Source organism: Epinephelus moara, chromosome 10 (genome assembly GCF_006386435.1).
Source record: "Epinephelus moara isolate mb chromosome 10, YSFRI_EMoa_1.0, whole genome shotgun sequence".
NCBI lineage: Eukaryota > Metazoa > Chordata > Actinopteri > Perciformes > Serranidae > Epinephelus > Epinephelus moara.
The window spans coordinates 8,253,908-8,275,985 of NC_065515.1; the positions used below are offsets into that span (position 1 = coordinate 8,253,908).

The following is a 22,078-nucleotide window of genomic DNA, read 5'->3' on the forward strand; positions in this document are numbered from 1 at the left end:
GTATTTACATCTTGAACGAAAAACAGCAAGATCTTTGACCAAAAAGTGTTTAAAGGGGCAGTTCACCCTAAATCAAAATACATATTTGTCCTCTTACTCGTATTGCTGTTTGTCAATTTCGATTGGTTTTGTGTGAGTTGCAAAGTGTTGGAGATATCAGCTGTTGAGATGTCTGTCTTCTGTCTAGTATACTGGCTTGTGCTGCTCAAAGCGCCTCAAAAAATATATTTGATAAGCTCAACAGCAATGTCTCTTTCCAGAAATCATGACCTGGTTACTCAAGATAATCCACAGACCTTGTTGTGAGCAGTTTCATGTAGGAACTATTTTCTTTCTATCAAACTAAACCTGCCAATCGTATCACTGCACAGAAGGAAGCGTGCATTAGAGCTCTGACCAGGCCCAAAAAATCAGGCCTGACCCTGCATGAATCGGCACAGTTTCTGTTCAAGCTGGACCCAACCCAGGGCAGCAGTTTTGGGCCTGAGCATGATTAAAAAGCCAGAGTTATATTCTGTATTTTTTTATGTCAAAATATTTATTACAAGCTAAGGGCTGATGTATTTCCTCTCACCACTTGTCCGTCTTCTCCTCCTTATTTCAATGGTCTGTCTTTTCGTGCATCTCTCAGTGCATCTAGTGTGCACAGTGGTCCATGGCGATGTGGTGCGCAGACGATGATCATACTCTCTCAAACTGCTGGGGAGGCAGAAGCAAACACTGCCAACCAAGTCACCTTGCATACCCCAGTCTATCTTTCTGTCGTTTTCCGTCTCTCTCTCTCCACTCCACTATATTACTCACTTGCCTTCTCTCAGTCGCAGTCCCCTTTTCCGCTCTCTTTCCCTCTTGATTCGGATCATCAAAAGTCCTGCCATTTACGCATGACAACTGCCAGTTTCATTTTTAAAAAAACTGCTAAATTGGTGAGAACCCGATACGATTCAAGCCCAGAGCAATAATTTGAAATTACAACCCGTAATTTCAGGCCAGCTGGGCTTGAGCATAGAATCAGAGCTCTAGCGTGCATCGAATCGTGGACAAGAGCCTAATGCTCGTGACAGCACGTAACTTTAGCTGGCTAGGTGTGTTAGCAGTAAACTGTGCAGTGATTCAGTTGGCAGATGTAGTTGAGCTGAAAGAAAATAGTTCCCACATGAAACTGCTCACAGAGAGGTCTGTGGATTATCTTTGAGGAGCTTTGAGTGCCACAAGCCGAGTGCCATCTAGTTCCATTATACTGAAGAGAAGGCAGACATCTCCAACACTCGACAACTCACACCAAAAAAACCTAGACTGACAAACAGGTACGAGGAAAAATATGTATTTCTGATTTTGTGGTGAACTGTTCCTTTAAGTCCTTTGATCCATTCCTAATGAAATTATTGCTCAGAGCCGCTTAAATGATCAAGTCCAATCAACAAGGCTCACATTTGATATGATGTGGTGATACAGGTGTGGTGCTCTTGCTGCTGCTCGACCACAGTCACCACCCAAATCGAAACACCTTCATACCATTGCCATATCAGCCACACAATGTTGCATCTGCCACAGGCCTAAAAATTAGCTGCAAGTGTCCTAGCTATCTGAGAGGTTTGCTTCATCTCAGTAACAGCCCTAAAATTAGAGGACGGTGCCCTGATTTATGTGGAAAAGTTAAGGGGGTGGGGGCACATTCCATGACTGCTGTAGGCAGGAAGTTTTGGAATCTCCATGGAAATTAAGGCAAAACACAGAGCTCTGCAGCTATTTTTCCAAGTATTTCACACAGGCTTTTAGTGCGAAATGTGCTCAAAAGCCTCCAAAAGGAGACAGATGATTTGTTACCAGTTGTCCCCTCTGTTGCTGCCAGACACATTGATTTACTCACATTATGATACAAACAGTGCATAACTTTCAAAGTGCATTAACTGCAGAGGCAAGGCGAATATAAGCAGAGCAAAGACAGCATGTAAAGAACGCACGTTATTTCACATGACTCCACAACCCATCTCAGACAAATAACAAAACCTTATTATCTCATAACTTTGACATCTGTTCTCGATCCACGGTGACTGATGCTGTGGTCAAGTGAGAACCATTCACAGTCTCTGGGTGGTGAAATCACGGCGATAAATGCATACAGTCCTGAGAACAATCATGGTCATTCCTGTAAGACTCCAGATGTGAGTGGAATGCATACACGTACGTAGGACTGAAATGTCTTCCTTTTAGGACACTCGAGCGTCCCGAGGAATGATTCACCCCGGGAGAAGCTGCTCAAACTTGGCACGTCATCATAACCTTTCACCTACAGAACCCCCTAACATCTCACAGTTTGGTGGGGGATCATGTCTTACATGTTCTGACATCAGTGGCAGGGTGAAATGCCTGAAATATCATCTGTCTTAGCTCGAATGGGACAGAAAAAATAGTGGTCTATCACAGACCCAAAGGTGCTACACATGTCTCAGCTGAAAAAAGACTTTCAGCAGATGGAGATTTATTATTGCAGCCTTTCTGAGCTGAGAAAAGTGGCACTTGGCTACAACAAGTAAAGGCAGCAGGAGGAAAATGTGTGGCATCTATGGAATGCCATCCTGAGCTCACCAGGGGGAACAAGGAAGGCAAAAATATTTACATTAAAAGTCTACAGAGGAATCTTTGCTTGTAAAGGCTGCATCAACTTTTACTAGAGAGATCATACAAAATAAACTCCCATAAAAGCCATAAAATTAGCAACATAGGTTTCGGACATAAGATTATCAGAAGTCAACGTTTGTATTCCAGCTTTCATGCACCGACTGACAATACAGGCTCATATTCTCAGAATTTGCAGAAGAGTTCCTATCATGAGTCTGAGCCGGTTTGCCAATTATAGATCAGGCGAAACGAGATCTTCTGTTGATGATGACACTGGATGAAATTCCAGGTATTTCTTCATTTGCTTGGGATTTCATGTACGGACCATAAAGTACAGCTCACAGCACAACACTACTGATGTTTGTCTGTCATCAGAGGCTTGCTTGCTTGATAAATAATGGAAAACAGATGATGAGGGCCGCATTCTATCAGTTAGGTGACGGGTAAATGTCACGAAGGCATTGTGTTCAAAACAGCGAAGAGTGTATCCAAGGTATTCAGTCAGAAAAACTTGGAAAGTTAGTGACAGGACAAAAAGACTGAGATCTGGATTTGTGGACAGACTATCCCTCTGAGGAAATACTGTTGTTGGAATTTATGATGTTTTTATCAAAATTGATAGTGTTATCACAAATAGTGCCAAGATTATGTCTCACTAGATAAAGACAGCAAGTTCCTCACAAAACTGAGCTTCATACTATCAAATTACCTTCAGCTATCAGCAGGGAAATGTTTTATCAGCCCCTCTGGGATGTGGTAATGTCTTGATTACAATAATTAATCAATTCGAAATTCAACCAATCCTTGTGAATTGTGCACAAACTTTAAATTTTGTCCAATCCCTGCAACTTTTCAGGAAATTTGACCGATCATTGTAGTTTCCCATGAGTCACCAAACTTACTTCTTGTTTCTGGCAATGAAGATGCAAACATGCCACACAAACGTCTCACATTTACCAACAAAAATCACTGCTAAAGACTGTGCAATGCAACTCCCTAAGGATCGAAAAAAGTTGTCGATTGACAAACACTTCTGGGACGCAAAGCACACCCGGAGAACGGCTGACACATGTAGACAATAGACGAGACAAATCGCCATGACTGTTGCATCCGAAATCAAGGTGAGTTAGATTATATGTGCACGGTGAGGGGTAACATTAGTGTAGTATGAATCAGAAACTAAGAACAGTGTTGTTTTGACCGGAAGAATTTGCTCTTGATTTTTAATAAATACACACAAACAAATTTGCAGCTATTTTTGGAATTTTTACTTACTCCCACAATTTCACCTAAAAAAGTCTTAAAACATTGTATTTTTTTTTTTTGACATTTTAGGTCACAACAATGCCCACCAAAAATGGCAAAATCCTGTAAGTACTATTTTATCATCCCGAGTAATGCTGCAGTCACCTGTCCTAAACTTTCCCATTCATTTACACTATAACTGTTTTTGAATGTGACTGAAAACACACTGTCACTCTTGTACAGATAATCATCCAGTGACGTGGCTCTCACAAGGATAATTACAATCACAGCATACCGTAATCTTCAACTAAAAGCCTAGTCCCAATTACACGCCTAGTTTCCTTTACTAACCCAGTGTTTCTACACATTTTGACAAATAAAGGCCTGTCTCAATTACAGGCCTGGTCTGGTTGCCAGGCAATTCATTTCTATAGAAGTTTTTTGGATGTATAAACTAGGTTGTTGGCGACCCAGTTAAGCTAACGTTAGTTAGCTGTATAAATCGCACATACAAATATAAATGTTTTTTGTCAGTGAAGACATGCTACACATTAGCTATGTTTCCATCCAAAACTGATTCGAATCATTGGGAAATGCGCATTAAAAGAAATACGAATCGTGTGTGTTTCCATTAAATGTACGGACTTTGGTGAAAACTACGAACTCGAAACAAAACAAGTCTCGCATTCTTCTTCTACTTTTTCTGGGGGTTGGCAACCAGCTTGTAAATGCATTACCGCCTTCCCGATCTGGAGGGTGGATATCACCATGGAGAGAGGTGCGCTATGTCAGACTTAATTCGAACATAACTGTTTCCATCCCCCGTTTTGCGAATCAACATTTTTTCGAATCAACCAAAATCTGGCTAAAGCGAGCGTATTTTAGTTTGTGCGAATCAGGGGATTTTAATTATAATTTTGGCGTTTCCATCATAATTTTCCGATGCGATACTTCTAGATGCGCATCTAAACAGGCTGATGGAAACATGGCTATTGTTAGCTTGGTTAGATTCTCCACAATTCAGTCATTCAGTTCACTTTACCAAAACCACAAGCAGTGACTCCATTCCTCTAAAGCTGTCAGAAAGTCAGAATATGTGTTCAATCCTCAATAACCCAGTAAGTTATCTATATTTCCTTAGTCCATAAGGGTTGTTTGATCAAAAAAAATCAAAAAGGTTTTTCCATGAAAATTAATCCAAGTTATTAATATTGTTTTAACAGGATTAAGTGGTGTTGCTATGCCGGGTGCCGTAAAACGAGTGTCATAACGTTCACTCTCTGATGCCCTGTCTCTCAGAGTTAGATCAAATGAATGATACATAACTGATATGTTAAACGAAGCCTCATTTTTTCTACAAGTAATGTTTATACAACTTCAAATAATATGAGGGTATTCTCCCATCTCTGCTGAGCAAGAGTTTTGTGTAAAAGGAATTAAAGCACTGTCGCCTGTCCCAAATATAAGCCTGTTGAGTTCGGTGATTTAAGCAAATAATAGCCTGGGCTACTAATTGAAGTTTTATGGTAGTTTATTTTATTCCCCTGAGCCAACTGGTGGCAGCATAACAAGCTGTAAAAACAACATCACCTTAACATTGTTGGCATTCATTTAGATTTTGTATTTCTGGCCACCTGGCGAATATATTCACTGACCTTTTAGCTCTGTTTGGGTCTCCACCAATTCCTGAGGGTAATGTATGTCTCTTTAGCTGCAAAATGCTTCAACATGTTAGTCGCTAACATTGCATGTCTGCCATTTGGTGCTGGGCAGACAATCGTAATGGAAGTGCTGAGCAGTGAACCAAAAGCACTGTACCACTCTGTACCAACTATATATTTAGCCATATTTTGGTGAAGTTACAACACTTTGGAACATACTGAAGCAGTGAGATGCATTGTTCCTCAGGACTGGTTAAAGGACAGTCTCTGGAAACGTTGACACATTTTGTCCTCTGTAAAAACCGCTCATTATGATCACCATGGATTCAAGCTGACCACAGCCTCCATATTCTCCATGAAGGACAGAAATACAACCATATTACAGCCACATCTTAAACATGAGGGGAAGATTTTGATACTCAGAGGAAAAATGAACACACACTGCTATTAAAAAAGAATTAGCTGTAAAACCCACCTTTCCTTAATCCAATACACAATTTGAGTGGGACAGCCTTACTTGGTCTGGTATGACCATAAGCTAAATAGTGGCTAATGTTAGCCAACATTAGCTAATGTTAGACAGCTGTTTAACTGATTTTGTGTCTCTTCTTGACTTTACTGGTACACCATGTTTGATTATGCCGAAGTTTCATAGCCTAAAATATAAGTTTCACTAATTACATACATTTAACAGTTTATTTGGACTTTCAGGACTTAACCAACTTTCCTCTTAACTCTGCGAGACTAGAGTCAACTGATAGATTAGTTTTACATTAACTGAATTCTTCTGAGGTTAAGAGGGACAAAATGCACCAGCTGTGTCTGAAGTACAGATAATACACAGAGTGTGTTGTGAGCAGTTTCATGTATTGACTATTTACTCTCTACCGAACTACACTGGCCAACCATATCGCCGCGCAGAAGGAACAGTGCATCTACTGCTAGCTCGCCTAGCACCAATGAGCTAGCTAACATTGCAGCACAGCCGAGGAGGACGCCATTAATGTTAAGGGTACATCTCAGCTATCACAAGCACAAGCGTCTCGTACATGAGTAGATGCACAATTGCTTCTGCTTGGCAGGTGTGGTGTGGCAGAGAAGAAATAGTCCCTACACAAAACTGCTCACATCAAGGTCTGTGGATTATTTTGAGTAACCGGGTTTTTTAAATGCACCACAAGCCGAGTGTCATCTTGTTCCATTACATTGGAGAGAATTCAGACATCTCTACAGCCGATATCTTCAACACTCTGCAATTCACACCAGAACAATCTTGATTGATAAATAGAACTACAGGTAAAGGGTAAAATATGTATTTTTGATTTTTGGGTGACCTGTCCCTTTAATATCTGTAGCTTAAAAGAAATCAACTTACACACTCTTCCATGGCACGGCTTGGAGGTAACACAAAAACCGTCTTAGGTAAGTTTTTCTAAACTGTATGTATAAATCTTTTGTCTTTTACTCTTGCACTTTTAACCTTTTTTCCCCAAAATAAAATAAAGTTTAGAATTGATCGTATGTCTGAATACAATGGCATTTACCAGCTCTGACATCTCTATGGCTGATATATCTATATTGATAAATAGCGCTACAAGTAAGCAGGAGAAAATGCGTTTTTGATATTTGGGGTGACCTGTCCCTTTACATGTTAGCAGTAAAATAACAAACCTTTGTATATGGCTGTAAGGCGAATAGTGTACTGCAAGGATGACATTTTTTTGTAGGCCGACAGAGAAGTTAGCATCATCATTTGGTTCCCTCAACAAAAAGCTAGTGGGATTTCTCCAATGGATTTTGGATTACTTCAGAAAATAAACAAAAGTTTGATACTTGCACGTTTTTTCCAGCTAGATAATCCTCACAAATGAACACCACTTTTATGATTCTTGAAGCGTACATGCAACTGCCAAAAGTAAAAAGCTGATGTTAGGCTATAAACAAACACGAAGTTGGATGACTTGACGTCACCACCACCGTGTGATGACGTTCTGTTGTCTCATTTAGCCACTTGTTAGCAACCACCTTTTTTAAGACACCTAGAAGTTTCAAAATTCACAAGTGGGGTATTTACTGATGTATTTCATGTCGTAGAACAAAACATTATAGTCTCTCAAGCTTATGTTAACCACAGACCTTATTTCAGACATCTAACTGAAAACTCAAAATGATGAAAGCAAGAGTTCAAAATGCTAACTCATTTCCATGTTTTAGGATTCATTCCTGCATCAGTTTATATATTAAATTTAGAAACGGGCAACTGTAAGAGGTTAATGTCGACTTGTAGCACATCACTTTGTTTTTTATTGATCAAGATGGAGCACAGCAAAATAATGGTGCAGAAGAAACTAACAGTGAAGGTCTTGAGTCGAGTTGATAGACGTTAAATATTACATCTATCGGACACCTCAGATGTTCAGTACAGTTTTATAATCATATAAAATGATGCCTATACTGTATTAAACCAGTGAAAGGAATCACAACAGAAGCCTTTTATCAGACATATATTAAGAATTTTAATCTATTATAGTGAAATGTTAAGGCATACATACAAATGTTTCCTTTACAAAAGTTCACAGCAACATCACAATGGGTCAACCAGCTGAAGCAAGGCACCATAACAGAATCTTTTGTATTTGTCACGGGTTATAACTTAGAAGACGAGTACATCTTTGGCACCAGAAAACAAAAAGTACATAAATGAAAAAAACAACTACAAAATATATTAACTTCTCTCACTTCAAATAGCCATTCATGTAAACACATTCCAAAAAAAAGTGAAGGGCATTAATAAGTCAGGCTGACACACTGCATCGACCAGCAAACGCACTGTGACGGGAAATATGGTGACAGAGTTTGAAGGGGAATACCAGTCAAATGTGAGATTTCACATGCAATTTGTGTAACTTCAGACATAACTCCTGTTGATAATGTTGTAGTGATGATAATTCAGCAATTCTGTACAGTTAGCTATTAGCTTAGCGGCATTTCCCTCTGAAGAGGAAAAATCTGAGCTGTGGCACATTCCAGTTAAATAAAAACACAGTCCTGGAGAACAGGAGTCTACATTCAGCAGTGTTCAGTGATCCTACACTATGCAGGGAGAAATAAATAGAAGATTCCATGTTAAAGATGTCGTCCACTCAGAAATGGGAGATACTTGAGCAATGGGGGAAACACAGCCGAATATAACACAGTGATGGGAACAACAAACAGAGTAGCACATGCAGGCCAATTATAGTTGACCATTTCTGTGCTTGCAGTAGAACCAGCTACTGCGACTCCGAAGGAATAACCAGCCCCAGGAAGAGAACATGTGGAGAATGCGTGCCATTTTAACAAGGGCGAGGGGTCAGACTTTAGATAGCCTTTTTCTTTAACAGGAGCATTCCCTCAGCGGGGGAATGTGAGAAGATTAGCTCCAGCATGTCAGCGGAGCGGAGCGAAATGCTGGGCAGTCGCCATCGGAGGCCCCCAACATTAACCCGGGATCTGGAAAATTAGACCCCCTGTGAAACACTGTCAATCCTCGCGGGCTTTTTTAAGAGAGAAGTGAGCAGACGTTCTACAAATCCTCTGCTGAGCTGTGAGCAGAGGCCTGAATGTATTTTAAAGAGAGGAGCAACTGTTAATTCAGGCTCTGTTAAACAGAATAATCCCCAAACATGGCATGAGTACATGGAGGATGCTTACATTATAAATATTCCAATGACTTTCAGAGGGCATGATAATAGGCTCGCTACTGGAAATTCAAAATAAACCAAACAAAAAAATAAAAGGATTGCGCGCTTAATCCAGAAAAGTGAGTATAAATGTGTATAATTTAAGTGGAGCGCAACAAGGCGAGCGATCCTTATTCTTCTCACCTCTCACACATAAAAGTAACATCACAATATGAGCAGCATTTACAAATATAAATACAATACACAACTCAAAACGTAACATGCACAACATATGTATATGCACCATCAGCAGCCCAGTTCCTATCACAATGCAGAGTACTGTCCAGGTACCTTGGATATTTCTGTCTCTTGCAGCAAATGTCAGAGTTTGTGCAGCAGAAGGAAAGCTCAGCTCTCCTCTGCAAACTGTGCCACATTCTGGACTCTGCATGTCGATGCAGGTGAAACCGCTCAGGTAGGACGATTAGTCTTTCTGTACTCGTGGTCAGACGTAGACGAGGACTTTGGCCAAAGACTCTGTCATCGTTGGCTGTCACTGTTCAGTCTGTGTCTGTGCAGCGAGCGCTCAAATGAGAATTTCAACCACCTCTGCGTCTGAGCTGTTGATGCTCTTGAATGTCTTGAGTGGTTCCTCTGAGGAGTCTACAGTGAAGATATGAAGAGCAAATTAGAAAAGCACTTGTTTAATATAAAGTTAGGATCAGTCAGTCCTGATCCAGGGTCTGGTTACATTTTAAATAGTGCTCATATAGAATAAAGATTAAAGAGCCGACAGTTAGAGTTTGTGTGGTCAAATGCTTAAATGAACAGTAAACCCACCACTTGTAGCTGCTGGTATCACCTCAGACGTCTTTAGCTTCTCAGGCTCTGCTGTGGGCTCAGGCTCCTGCGGGGCCTCGTCACTTTGGGTGCTGGAGTCTCGGCTCGGTCCCCTGGGCCCCATGCGGGGTTGGGGTTGCAGTGCAGCAGCAGCAGCAGCACCTGTCTGGTCATCTGAGAGGCTCTTTCCTACAAATGCAGACAAAGGGAGGAGGCTGCTTAATTACCCGCTTGCATCCACATTTACACACTCCAGAACATCTGCCCCGCGGAGTTGTTCCCATGACTATTCTGGATCGGGCTATTCTGGAGTGAGAGATGATATGCATTCCAGTTTAAAAACACGTTGTCCATTTGAGGGGCATGAAAGGGGTTGTCTCCTACTTAATACGTTTTTTTAGGAAGTGCACATTCTGTCTGGCGACACTGACAAGTCTGCCAGTTGTCGCTTGATAGCATGTGTCGTTAAAGGGTAACGTTGGTATTTTCCAACCTTTACCATGTTTTTGTGTCTTAGTGACTAATGGGAACAACAATTCTTGAAACTGGTCCAGTATTGAGCGATACCGCAGCAGAGGGATTGACAAAACAGGCTCCAATGTAACCACTCCGGTCATTTGTGCACCGTCACATCCACTTAAAGTAGTTGTTTTTGCCACTGACAGGCTCAGATTGTTATTTTAAGTGTCTGACAACATCATGGAAAAGATCCCTACAGAGATAGACCTTTTTGTTTAAGAGTAAGATCCTTTTTGTTTAACCAGAGACTGCCCTAAAATCGCTATCGCCAAACAAAAAGGTCTGTCTCTGTAGGATTCTTTCCATAATGTTGTCAGACACTTATAATCACAGTCTGAGCCTGTTAGTGACAAAAACAAACACCTTTAATGGACGTCCATTGATTGGTTACATTGCAGCCTCTCGCTTAGCGCCAAACCAATTTAAAAAAACGTTTTTCCCATTCGTCACTTAGACACAAAAACACGGGTAAATAGGGTCCAGGTTGGTAAATACCAAACTTTTAAGATGCATAATTCCCCTCTGTTGCCTGAAGCGTGAGCGCAAACATCTTGTACTCACCTTTACTCTCTGTGCTGCTGGCCACAGTGTTGATGGAGGGGACGGATCTGGCGAGACGAAGCCCCTGTTTCTCCAGCTTGCCCTGCTCCCACCTGGAGCGCTGCTGGATGACTTTAATCACAGCATCCTTCTCAAGGAGCTGAGCGTGAAGTGCGCGGATCCTTAACACATGAAAGACACCATTAGATCAAAAACCCAAACAACAGAAGTGGGCATAAGCTCGTACATGGAGCAAAGACATGGAGGGATGTATACCTGTTCTCCATCTCCTGATGTCTGTGACTCGACAAAGGCAGGTCTTCATTAAAACTGTTGTTTGGTGAATGTCGAGGTGAATGTTTGATGATGGTTGTATCTCTGCAAATAAAATAGACTGTTAAAGAACTTCCATAAACTTAAATACATTTCTAACTATAGGTTATTTTCATCTTTGATATATCTCTCTATGTTTTGTCGTACCTTTGTGCTGCAGCAGTGGCAGCTGCATCCATTGCAAACTGCCTCATGGTGCTCTCCTCAAGGTACTTCTGCTCCCACTTGGTGATGTCTGCCTCCAGGGCCAGAATACGCTCCTCCTTCTCCCTCAGCTGCTGCTGCAACGTGGAGGAGCTCGGTTCTGAAGCCATGGGGTCAGCTGCCTCTTTCTGAGACTGATATCATAAACATAACAAATGAAAATTAGTGACTTTAAAGCTGCTGGTATGCTTCCAGCATTTATACTAAGCTAAGCTAATCAACACCTGGCTCTTGCTTCATATGTAGCGTACAGACCTGAGAGTGGTATCAGTCTTCTCATTTAACATCTACAAAGAAACACAAGTCTGTTTAATGACTTCCTCTCCTCACCTGTTGTGCCCTGAGGCTTTTCAGTTCCTGCTCCAGTCGTGAGCGCAGTCGCAGTTCGAGTGTCTCCCTCTTCTCGCACGCTGCCTGCAGCTGAGCCAGTGCGCTCTGCAGCCGCTCCACCTTCTCCACGTACGCTCTCTTCCTCTGCAGTTCTTCCTCCAGCTGCCGGTTGCGGGCCTGTACCGAAACCAGAGCCTGCTCCAGCATCTCCCGTCTCCGCTGGCACTCCTCACCGGAGACGTGCAGATGCTGTATCTGCCTCTCCAGCTGTTCGCGCTCCCGCTGCTGCTCTTCATCTAAGATACAGATAGGGTGGGAGAAAGTGGTGAGTGGTGGTGGAGAGGCAAGTGACGTGATCCTGAAATATATGAAGTTGGTGGGTTATTATCTCTGACCCGATAGCCAATTGCTTAGGGCACATACAACATGGGCTGGATGTTATGCCTTTAATCTCTTTCCCTACATTTCCTGCCTCTATCTACTGTCGCCATCAAAAAAGGAATAAAAGGCCCCCCAAAAAATCTTCAAAAATAAAAAATAAGATTAAAAAATATGGGTGGTTAGTGGTAATGTCAGTGTAGGAGAAATCACAAACTCAGAAAAGTGCGTTTGTATTCTCACTGGAACAAGTTGCCTTCGATTTCTTTATGAATTAAACAAAAAAAAAAATCACAACTTTTTTGCTAATTTTCACCTGCTACCGCAATTAATTTACCAAGAAACCCCAAAACAAACGACAAACGGCTAAAAATATTGCAAAATGCATTGTAATTTTTTTAGAAAAGCTGCTGTGAAATCAGGTATTTTAGGCCACAGCAATCCCAAAAAAAACCTCAAAATCCTGCAGGTACAGAGGTCAAATGAATGCCAGAGAAGGATATGCTGTATATTAGGACCATTCAGTGACTACTGATGGGTCAGTGAGGCGCCACGTTAGCCCAGTGAGTTACATTTTGAATGGAATGTGACCCAACAAGAGACATTTACACTCTGCCATCAAGACATGAGGTTCACTGACAAACCATTTGACACCATGTCTTCTAAAAATGAATCTCAGAGTTACAACTACTTGGCTGTACTGCAAACTTGAAATCAACATAATAAAATCTCATTTACTGATTAAAAACCAGTCCATGTTTTAATAGAAAAAACCTTATCGAAAGGAAAACCAGTTTATCTGTTGTGCCACTTTAAAAAGGGGGTTGATTACACAACACGAGTGCATGCCTGTGGAGGGAATGCAGACTTCCTCTTATCCACTTACGCACACAGGCATAGCTTTGTACTGGGAAAAGCTCTGGAATGCTTCAAGGGACGTGAAGTAAACAAGCAGCTCAGAATATAACTCAAGTGGTCCTTGTAACAAAGAAATATACACAACACATCCCACTATTGTGATTTAAATGTGGATTTGCTCCGGTTGTTTCAAGATAACTGTTTCCAGGAAAAGCAGATGGATAAAAGATCTTGATTTTGCAGCTCAAGAAAATCACATGGTTGTTTAAAATACCCAGGAAGGTGCATTTCATTCCAGCAGGGTAATGTGTAACAGAACAGTATGGCTGATTATGTAACAGCTTCATACTAATCTGTACTGTCAGATATGTCTACGCATGCTACAAAAATGTATTGACTTGAAAATGGTTCTTGGCAAACACAAAGACAAGTAAGCTGAGGCTAGTTGGGTTTACTCTGCAGCACATCCCTGCACAGAACAGAAAGGGAGTAAAGAAATATTCACAACTGGCCGATCATGATTGAACCATGAGGTAAAGAAATGCCCAAACAAGGAGAGCACGCAAGCCAGAGGTCATGTTGAGTTGGGCCTGGACGCCCTGGAGCCCCAGACTTATTAGTTCCCCTTGAGGAGGGGAAGTCAGCAGTGATGCAAAACTGAGCATGGGAGGAGGAGGTGAGGGGGAGGACGGCATTCCTAATGCCGAGACGGCCTGAAATACCTATAAAAATTCCTGGAATCCAGGCCACATTTACTACAGCTATGAAAAATAGCTGGCGTCTCAGTGTCAAGAGCAACTCTTAGCATTAGAGATAGAGCCATTTGTGTCCCGACATGTGGGACCGCAGCTTTTATAACACACCACCTCACTGAAGGAGGAAACCAATCCCTGCTGAACTATGTTCCTGCCATTGTTAAGTGCTTCACCTGGCAGAGTGATTTGTCAAATCGGATTTAAAAAGAAAACATCCTCAAGTCTTCCTATTCTTTTCTGTCAGACAGTTTGGCCCAATCCCAGTTATTTTACCCCCAACCCTTGTTTATGAGTCTCTTTGACACGCTGCACAAAGTTACAACGGGTATTGGTTGAAATTTTCCCCTATCAAATGGGACAAGCCTTCAAGACCCTGCTTGATGGCGTTCACATAAACAGACGTGACTATAGCAATAGCTCAACACTGACAATGTAACTAACTAAAACGACCTAAAATCTCAACCCTAACCCACTATTTGACTTTGTAGAAGACTCGTAGCCTTAACCTCAGGCTAATCACTTTTATTTCAGGATGTCTTCCTCAAGCAAGCTTGCAAAAAATGTTGGCAAATTTTAGCTAGCTAGCATTGCTAATGATTGCTAGCTAGCTAATAACGCTAGCAATTTGTACTACAGTACTGTGGCCTATGTACTATATAATCTAACCCTGGGGTGCATCTTCCCCTATCTTACCAGTGGTTATCATAATTTCAAAATCTTTATAAATGGAGAAAATACATCTGTAAGTTTCTTTTGTTGCTCATGCAGCCATCTTGCTGAAGATTTCTCATAACACTTGGTTAGAATTGTGCCTCTGAACAACCTCCGTTCGGAGGGCTATGTAGCACCAACACTTCACCCTATCCCAACAAGAATCGAGACCCTACCCCTAGATGTGAAGGTGCAAAACGGAGGGGCTAAGCTGTAGGGGAATGGGGTGTATTGGTGTTGAGCCCTTCTCTAATAAAACACTGGTGTAGACATAAACTTACTTTGCTCCAGCAGTTTAACAAAGGCGTGTTGTTTCTGGTCTGAACACTCGGCCTCCTTGGCTGCTCGCTGCTTGTTAGCAGAGTCAAGCTGATCTGTATAAAAACAAACATGATGGTTACACACACTGGATGACATTAAAAGCAATCTTTGCATTACCAACACATGAACGGGCACATACCTCTCAGGTCTCTGTTAAAATCATGCAACCTCTTAATCTCCGCCTCGAGTTTGTTCCTCATTGTTTTCTCCAGAGTCTCCCGCTTGGCAGAGCCTTTCATCAGAGTCTCATAAGCTTCAGATATCCTTTGAATCTCCAACTCCAACTGGGAAAAACATGTGAGAGGATGATCAGTCTCTGGGAGAGGCATCTCCATTCACTGTCTGGGTTGTGGTTTATGTTTCAGTTGTTAATATCAAGAAGGGCAATTAGTCATCTGTACAAATGCATTCTTTCCTCTTTATTGCTGCCCCCACAGGCAAATGGCTTTTAAATACTATGCGCAACTGAAAAGTGGGAATCAACATTCCTGAGTGAACACTTGTGAGTCCCAGGTGTCAAGGCATTTATCTCCTTTCATGGCAATATGCCAGCATGTTTGAAAGACAATGGGGGTATGATGTGTTGTAGGCATTCCAGAGGCTGGAGGGGGGAGAAAACTCTCAACACCTAAAGACCCAGACACACCAAACTGACATCAAACAACTACAGTAGTGGTGACGAAGGCTGACTGTTGGGTCGCCTCAAGTCATTTGTGTCTCAGCCAAATAGCTGCACTTGAAAACACCACAAAGACCACAGCAAACAGCCAACTAGCACGTACGTCCTGTGCCAGTGTGAGAGGAAATAGTCTGTATTTGTCCTTCAAAAAGGGAAACCGGAGGTCCAACTGGACAGATTCAAGGCGCTACTTAGCCAGTTAGCAAACTAATAATAAAACCTGATGTTGGGAGAACAAATGTTTACCGTGCACTAGTAAACAACACCACAAACAATTATGTACAATTTCTGGTAAAGAGCTCAATGGCTTAAAAAATAATCTAACCTAATATGATGAGTTTGTTGTGATTTAACACCCTCTTGACTTTATGGTGTGCTCAATTTGCATTGGGAAGTCAGAATTTTGAAGTTGAAATTCCAACTAGAGCGACTCCTGAAGTTGGATTTCCAACTCTGAAAGTCGAGGGAAACTCTTCGACCCTGACCTCAAAATCCAATGTTGTTGCTCCGTGCAGCGACAGTAGTAATATACTGCTTATTAATACTTCTGTCTTATTTGTGTCTCATTAAAACGGTCTATCTGCAAACATCTTGATATGGTGTTTGTATGCGCAAGTTACAGCGTAATGCATTGTTTTTAACAGATATTGCTAACAATGGCTAACCTGGCTAGAATGGTATGGCTACTCACATCTTGGTTTTCCCACTTTTTGTACTGGAACGAGGTCAACTCAGGTGTGATATCATTCCCAGCTCCAACTTCCGAGGTGTATGGAACTCAGCATTAGTCGTTTGTTTACTTTCCTCACTTCCACTTCTCTTCTCGTGCACTGAGCTGACCTTCCAATGGGAGGGATTTCTCTCACTGATTGGCTTCACTGCTGATTCAGTATTCTGAATTGGCTAAAAAGCTGGCCGACTAGTGCCAACAATGCTGTACACACCACAAAAACAAAGACAGATGCTCACATATGGCTCAACATATAGCGACTGCTGACCACTGAAGGTGTCGGGGTCGTAACTGGTAGAGAAAGTCACAAACTATTAAAATAAATATGATAAAAAGTTATTTTGTCTACATTACTCCTCCATGAAGTGAACCAGCCACTAGGATCTCTCTCCTCAGCTGCCAGACAACTTATCACCCTGACATGTACTGGCAAGGAGCTATTGTTTTTTACGATTTCAAAACCCTCTACGAGCCAACAGCTCCATTCATCACGCCACCTTCTTCTCTCACCTTCTGCAGCCTGGCGGCCTTCTCGATGTAGACCTCCAACTCCTTCCTGAGGTGCTCATTCTCCCGCATCAACACGTCGCTCTGAGCTGAGTTATTGCTGGAGGCTGCAGCGATGCTGTTGTGAGCCGCCTGGGACTGAGCAGACCTGCTGAGGGGAGGCATGAGTAATACATTACAACAGTGCTGAAAACCACCTTGGAAACACTGACTGAAAATATTGTCTGATGTTTACTTGGCTGCATTTTATCTGACATCCAAACTCAGTGATAATTCCACAGTGTGGTCCATCTGTTACCTGTGATGCTGGGAGTAGAAGGGGGGAGGAGGGTCTCTGTAGTACTGTCCGTGCTCCTGTGAGTGGCTGAGCATGTATCCAGGAAGTCTGGCAAACAGAGGGTAGTCCGGGGGTGGCCCACGCTGTTCCACACACTGTTGGGCCCCTTGCCTGTCAGCTGCCACGGCGTTTGCAACATTATTATACAGCTGTGGATAGCTGTGCGAGGAGCTCATAGCAAGACTGTCTCTTAGTCCGTTCCTGTCCAGAGAAAGCTGCATGAGCCTCTCACTGAGCGAGCGAGCGTGCTCTCTTTTCAAATCCCACTGCCCCTCACTGTGGCTCCCCATTATGTCCATGCTGGGTGCTTCCTGCACTGCCTGCCCCTTCTGGGAGATCAGGTACTGGGAGTGGGCCTTTGCCTCCTCATAGGTGGGCAGCTCCTCTCCATGGAGCTGGTACAGATGGCACACCTGGCTCTCAGAGTGCAAGCAGTCCCCCTGGTGCTCCTGGCCTTGAGGCTCCTGTCGTGTTGACATCTGGATGTACTGAGTCTCCTCCTGAGTCAGGCTCTCCAGAGAGGAGCGAGGGCTGCCGGTGCCCCCGCCGCTGCTGCCTCCGCGCAGGGCCTGCTGCTGGATAGCCAGAAGTGTGCGAGTGTCGGTCAGGTTCCCGTAGCGGAGCTGCTCTTGGATGAGACGGTGCAGGACCGTTCCAGATGAGCCTTCAGCGGTTCTCATGTCAGTCAGAAGGAAATGAATGAAAAAAAAAAGCAGCCTGGAGGTGGCAGCTGGGCTCTTCACAAATCACGTCTAAACAAAAGACAACAATCTTGATCAGACTCAGCACTTCACAACATATGTTACATTTTATCTCATGAGCTCAGTATTTTTTCAAGGCTGTTATCACGAAAACCATCTCTAACAAATGTGTTTCAGCTATGAGCCACAAGGAGAAGCCAACATTCCTCTCAATTAATTTACTAACCCCTCTATTGCACAATGACTTTAGCTGTGAGTGAGCTGCTGGAAATACCCCTGAAAGTGATGTCAGTGCAGATCCAGTTTTATTGCCAACACACTTTATAGCATAACTTTCCCAAGCCAGACAATAGTGTAATGCTGTTACAGTTACTATAAACATTGCAGACTTCCAGCAACAACAAATACTGATTTCCAAAATTTGAATAAAAACTATGATCCTGAGGAAACATACTGAATCATACAAATTGCCTCATTAAGAAATCCTGTTCTCTAAAAGCTCCTTATGGGAATTATTATAATAAAATCCTCCTGAGAGGCTTTAAATTGACCAGAAACTCAACTTTGTGAGATTAATTTAATTTTTTCTTTTGGGATATCTTTGGAAATCAAGATCCAGCTCAGTAAATGCGGCGCTCTTTACTAGATTAATTGAATAAATTGGACTTTAAACAACTTGAAAACGCACATAGTTAATCCACAATACTGCGCCATGCAAACAATCGGTGCCTGTGAGACTTCTCGCTCTCATCCAAGCACAACGGAGATAAATCCAGGGAAATAAAAATGTAAAACTCACCAAATTAAATTCTCATCAGTCGGAACAGTTAAAGGTGGTTTAATCTCAGAGTATGCTGCGCTCAGTTCAACAATGTCCACAAGTTTCCTGATCCTCTTCCTGCGGTTTCCTCCATGAACGTGTGCGCACTGACTGGTAGCAGCAGACTGAGCGGACCGAGGCTGAGCTGCACGAATAAATAACTGAGGGCCGATTGTTCGCTGCGGCTGGAATGACTGGAATGTAAAGGCTCCAAGTCCCTGTGGGATCAAAAGCAGAGCACAGGGGAGGAGGTGGAGAGGGTGAGGGGAGGAGGGGAGAGGAGAGGAGGAGGAGGAGGGGGCAAAAATTGGATTGAGAGCAGCAGCACATTACCTCAGCTGGCTGCTTGTATCATGCAAAAGAGTTTGTTGTTGTGTTGTGGTTTGAGGAATTTAAAGTCCCTGCTCCTAATGTTATGGAGGTTTAAGTCCTTACACTCAGAGGTGCAACACAGGGATGTTACTGCAGACTGCAGGAGATTAAAAACATCACAAAATTCAGTAAACATTACAACCTAACTGTCATAAAGGTTTTACTAAAGTACTTTAGGTATGTATCATCAATCAAAACAGCTCAAAACAGCTTTTACAGTAAATCTGGTGTGTGTCTACTGTCTACCCTTCTTTTATCAATTTTATTATTTTATTCATACACACTTTGATTTATCTAGTCTTAGCCTATGTTCAATGTTATTGCCGTTTTTATTGTGATGGTGTATTGTTTTATTTGTCCCATGAAGCACTTTGTAGCTGTGTTTTGAAAAGTGCGACACAAATACAGTTTATTATTCTTATTATTAAAATAAAAGTGATATTTGACAAACACTGACACAGTCTCAATCTCTCATCACAAAAAAAGCCTATGATAACTGAAAAGATTTTTGTTATTGATTTATTTAGGTTATTTACAGAAGCATTCACTTGGAAAAATCATTTCATTGATAAAAAAGTTGCTTGTTTTTCATAAATAACTCAAAATTTATCTCGTAAAGATTATTGTCTCAGATTTATGAGAAATGTTTCCATGGGAAAAATGGCTCTGTTTTTCTAAATCAACAAGATTTTCTCAGAATTATATAAAAAAAAAAACTTTTTATGAAACATAATTGCTATTTTTTAATGAATCAACTGGATTAATAATCTTTCCAATTCTCGTTTTCCTGAAAAAACAAGATTATAATCTTCTTAATTCAGAAAAACAGAACAGGTTTTTTATCTCAGGTGAATGCAATGCACTTCCATATCCACTGAAATATCTTTTAGTCTATAAAATGTCAGAAAATTGTGATTATACTCATCTCAAATTCCCAGAAGCCCCAGAGTGATGTATTCAAACTCTTTGTTTTGTCCAACCAAGAGTCCCAAAAGCCAAAGTCTTTTGGAAAACAAAGAAAAACAGCAAATTCTTACATTTGAAAACCTAAATAACAAAACAAAATAACAATTTTGCCAAACAAATGTCCCAAATCATCCCCAGTTTTAAAAAGAATGTTGGTGAATACTATTTTGCTCAACTAATGGAATATTAAACTGATAATGACACTATAATTGATGAACAGATATGTTATTGAATGGAAAAGTCATTATAATTTGTGATAATTAAAGCTGATATACCGTGTGTGGTGGATTTTACCTACACAGATTTGGTCAGAGATGTTATTATAACTACAGTGATGAAAAAAGTGCCGTAATATAATTGAGACATGGATAAATCATTATTTCTTAAGCAGCCTTTTGTTTGCATGTGCCTGGTAAATATTTAAGCCGTGGCCCGTGCCAGTTAATTGCAGAGTGTGTGTGTCTGTGTGTGGACACGGAGGGAGAGGGGCGGGTGTGAGGCACGCTGCCTGCCAGCTGTCCGTGGACTGAAATCCCCTTCCCCTCCTTTAATAAGAACTCTGAGAGATGCATTGTTCTCCCCCAAAAAGCAGACATGACGGGGGCAGCCCTGCCATCTGCTGTTCTTCCCTCCACCACTAGCTATACGCTTCATTCACACTCACACACATGTACGTGGATGGAGACCCTGGGATCAGCTGGCAGTGGGGGTTGGGCGGTAGTATTGGATAGTAATGTCATTGATTACAGCCTCTTCTCTTTTTTTTGCATGAAAAGGATCATCCTGATGGTGGTGGAGGTTGTTGAGTGTAAACAAGTCTCCTCTTGTTAAGGCGGTGCAGTCCGTCAGCAGAAAAAGTGCAGGTTCCTTTATCTCTCAGGCAAACATACACCTGCTGATTTGCATGGCAGTTGAAGTCCAACAGTTGCTGAAGAATGCTGATTGCCTCAACAACTGATAAGAATCTACAGGTTCTGTCATTTCAGTCGACACAATAGGCAAGAGGTTTAAAACACCTTTCATTGTGTTGTTGCTTTATGGACCAGGGTTTTATAATGTACAGCACTGCAGCTTGCTCAAGGATTAGTTGGACAGTTTGCTCATTCGCTTACTTGACTTTGATAAGAAGCGTGATATTCTCTTACGGGACAATATTCTGGTATCAGAAGTGTTCTGTTTTCAGTTTGTGGTCTGAGAAGTATTGACTACTCACATTTGAGCAGGCTTTGGTTGCATGTACAGCGTGTCTGAGGTTCTTAATGTCCTAAATCCATTTTTAAAAATATATCAGACCTCAAAAGTCATCACATAGTCTTAAAATCTATTTTGAGTAGACAAAATGAACCTAATTACACTTGAAATTTAATTTGTGTGGTCTCAATTACCACAAAAAATGTATCTAATCTAATTTATCCATCGTTTAATTTATTTTTAGGGCGCATTCACACCGGGATAGTCCAGGGGACTCAGTTCAATTGGGTGGGGAATGAAAAATTTCACACCTTCATTTGGTTCGGTTCACTTTCACACTGCACTTTTTAAAGCGGACCAAACCTCCTGGACAACATCACGCAGTTGCAACAGCTGCTCGTTTGGGGGCGGTATTGCCCGAAACGACCACTGACCAGGAAGGGAAAAAGCATGAGGAAGAAGAAAACCCGGCTCATTGATTGGCCAGGACCGAAAATGGAAATCCATCCCCTCCAGCCGGCTTGGTCACCACAAAAACAATGGAGCAACACCAATTTTATATGCCTGCACCTCCTCACTACTCCACGTCTGCCCAGGAGACATTTTCCAACTTTTACTTTTTTTCAGAATCAGAATCAGAATCAGAAATACTTTATTGATCCCCGAGGGGAAATTATTTATGTTACAGGTGCTCCTTGCAAGAGAGGAAAGATACGTGAAAATATAAGAAATTTAAACAGTAGTATTAACAAATATATAGTTAAATAAACAGGAATTATTAACAAACATAAACGTA

The 22,078-nt window shown here is 41.7% G+C and overlaps 1 protein-coding gene across 2 annotated transcripts; it reads right to left on the minus strand.

The window, feature by feature from the left end:
* Positions 1–7,853: 7,853 nt before the first annotated feature.
* Positions 7,854–18,954, minus strand: amotl2a (angiomotin like 2a). 2 transcript variants are annotated; one of them, XM_050054766.1, is made up of 11 exons: positions 18,733–18,954; positions 17,194–17,984; positions 16,899–17,043; positions 15,119–15,263; positions 14,940–15,032; positions 11,957–12,252; positions 11,570–11,760; positions 11,366–11,467; positions 11,111–11,271; positions 10,031–10,219; positions 7,854–9,853 (listed from the first exon to the last, which is right to left on the minus strand). In XM_050054766.1, the coding sequence occupies exons 2-11, from the start codon at positions 17,910–17,912 to the stop codon at positions 9,777–9,779; spliced, it is 2,118 nt and encodes a 705-aa protein (XP_049910723.1). In that variant the 5' UTR covers positions 17,913–17,984; positions 18,733–18,954; the 3' UTR covers positions 7,854–9,776. The 2 variants fall into 2 exon arrangements, with proteins under 2 accessions (XP_049910723.1, XP_049910722.1); XM_050054765.1 differs by having other exon boundaries at positions 7,855–9,853; positions 16,899–17,046.
* Positions 18,955–22,078: the final 3,124 nt, after the last annotated feature.

Coding starts and splice junctions, on each gene's coding strand:
- amotl2a (XM_050054765.1), bottom strand. CDS start 17,912: ATGAGAACCGCTGAAGGCTCATCTGGAACGGTCCTGCACCGTCTCATC. Junction 15,033..15,118: donor TTTTAACAGAGACCTGAGAG/GTATGTGCCCGT, acceptor GTTTTTATACAG/ATCAGCTTGACTCTGCTAAC. Junction 12,253..14,939: donor TGTTAAACTGCTGGAGCAAA/GTAAGTTTATGT, acceptor TCTGTATCTTAG/ATGAAGAGCAGCAGCGGGAG.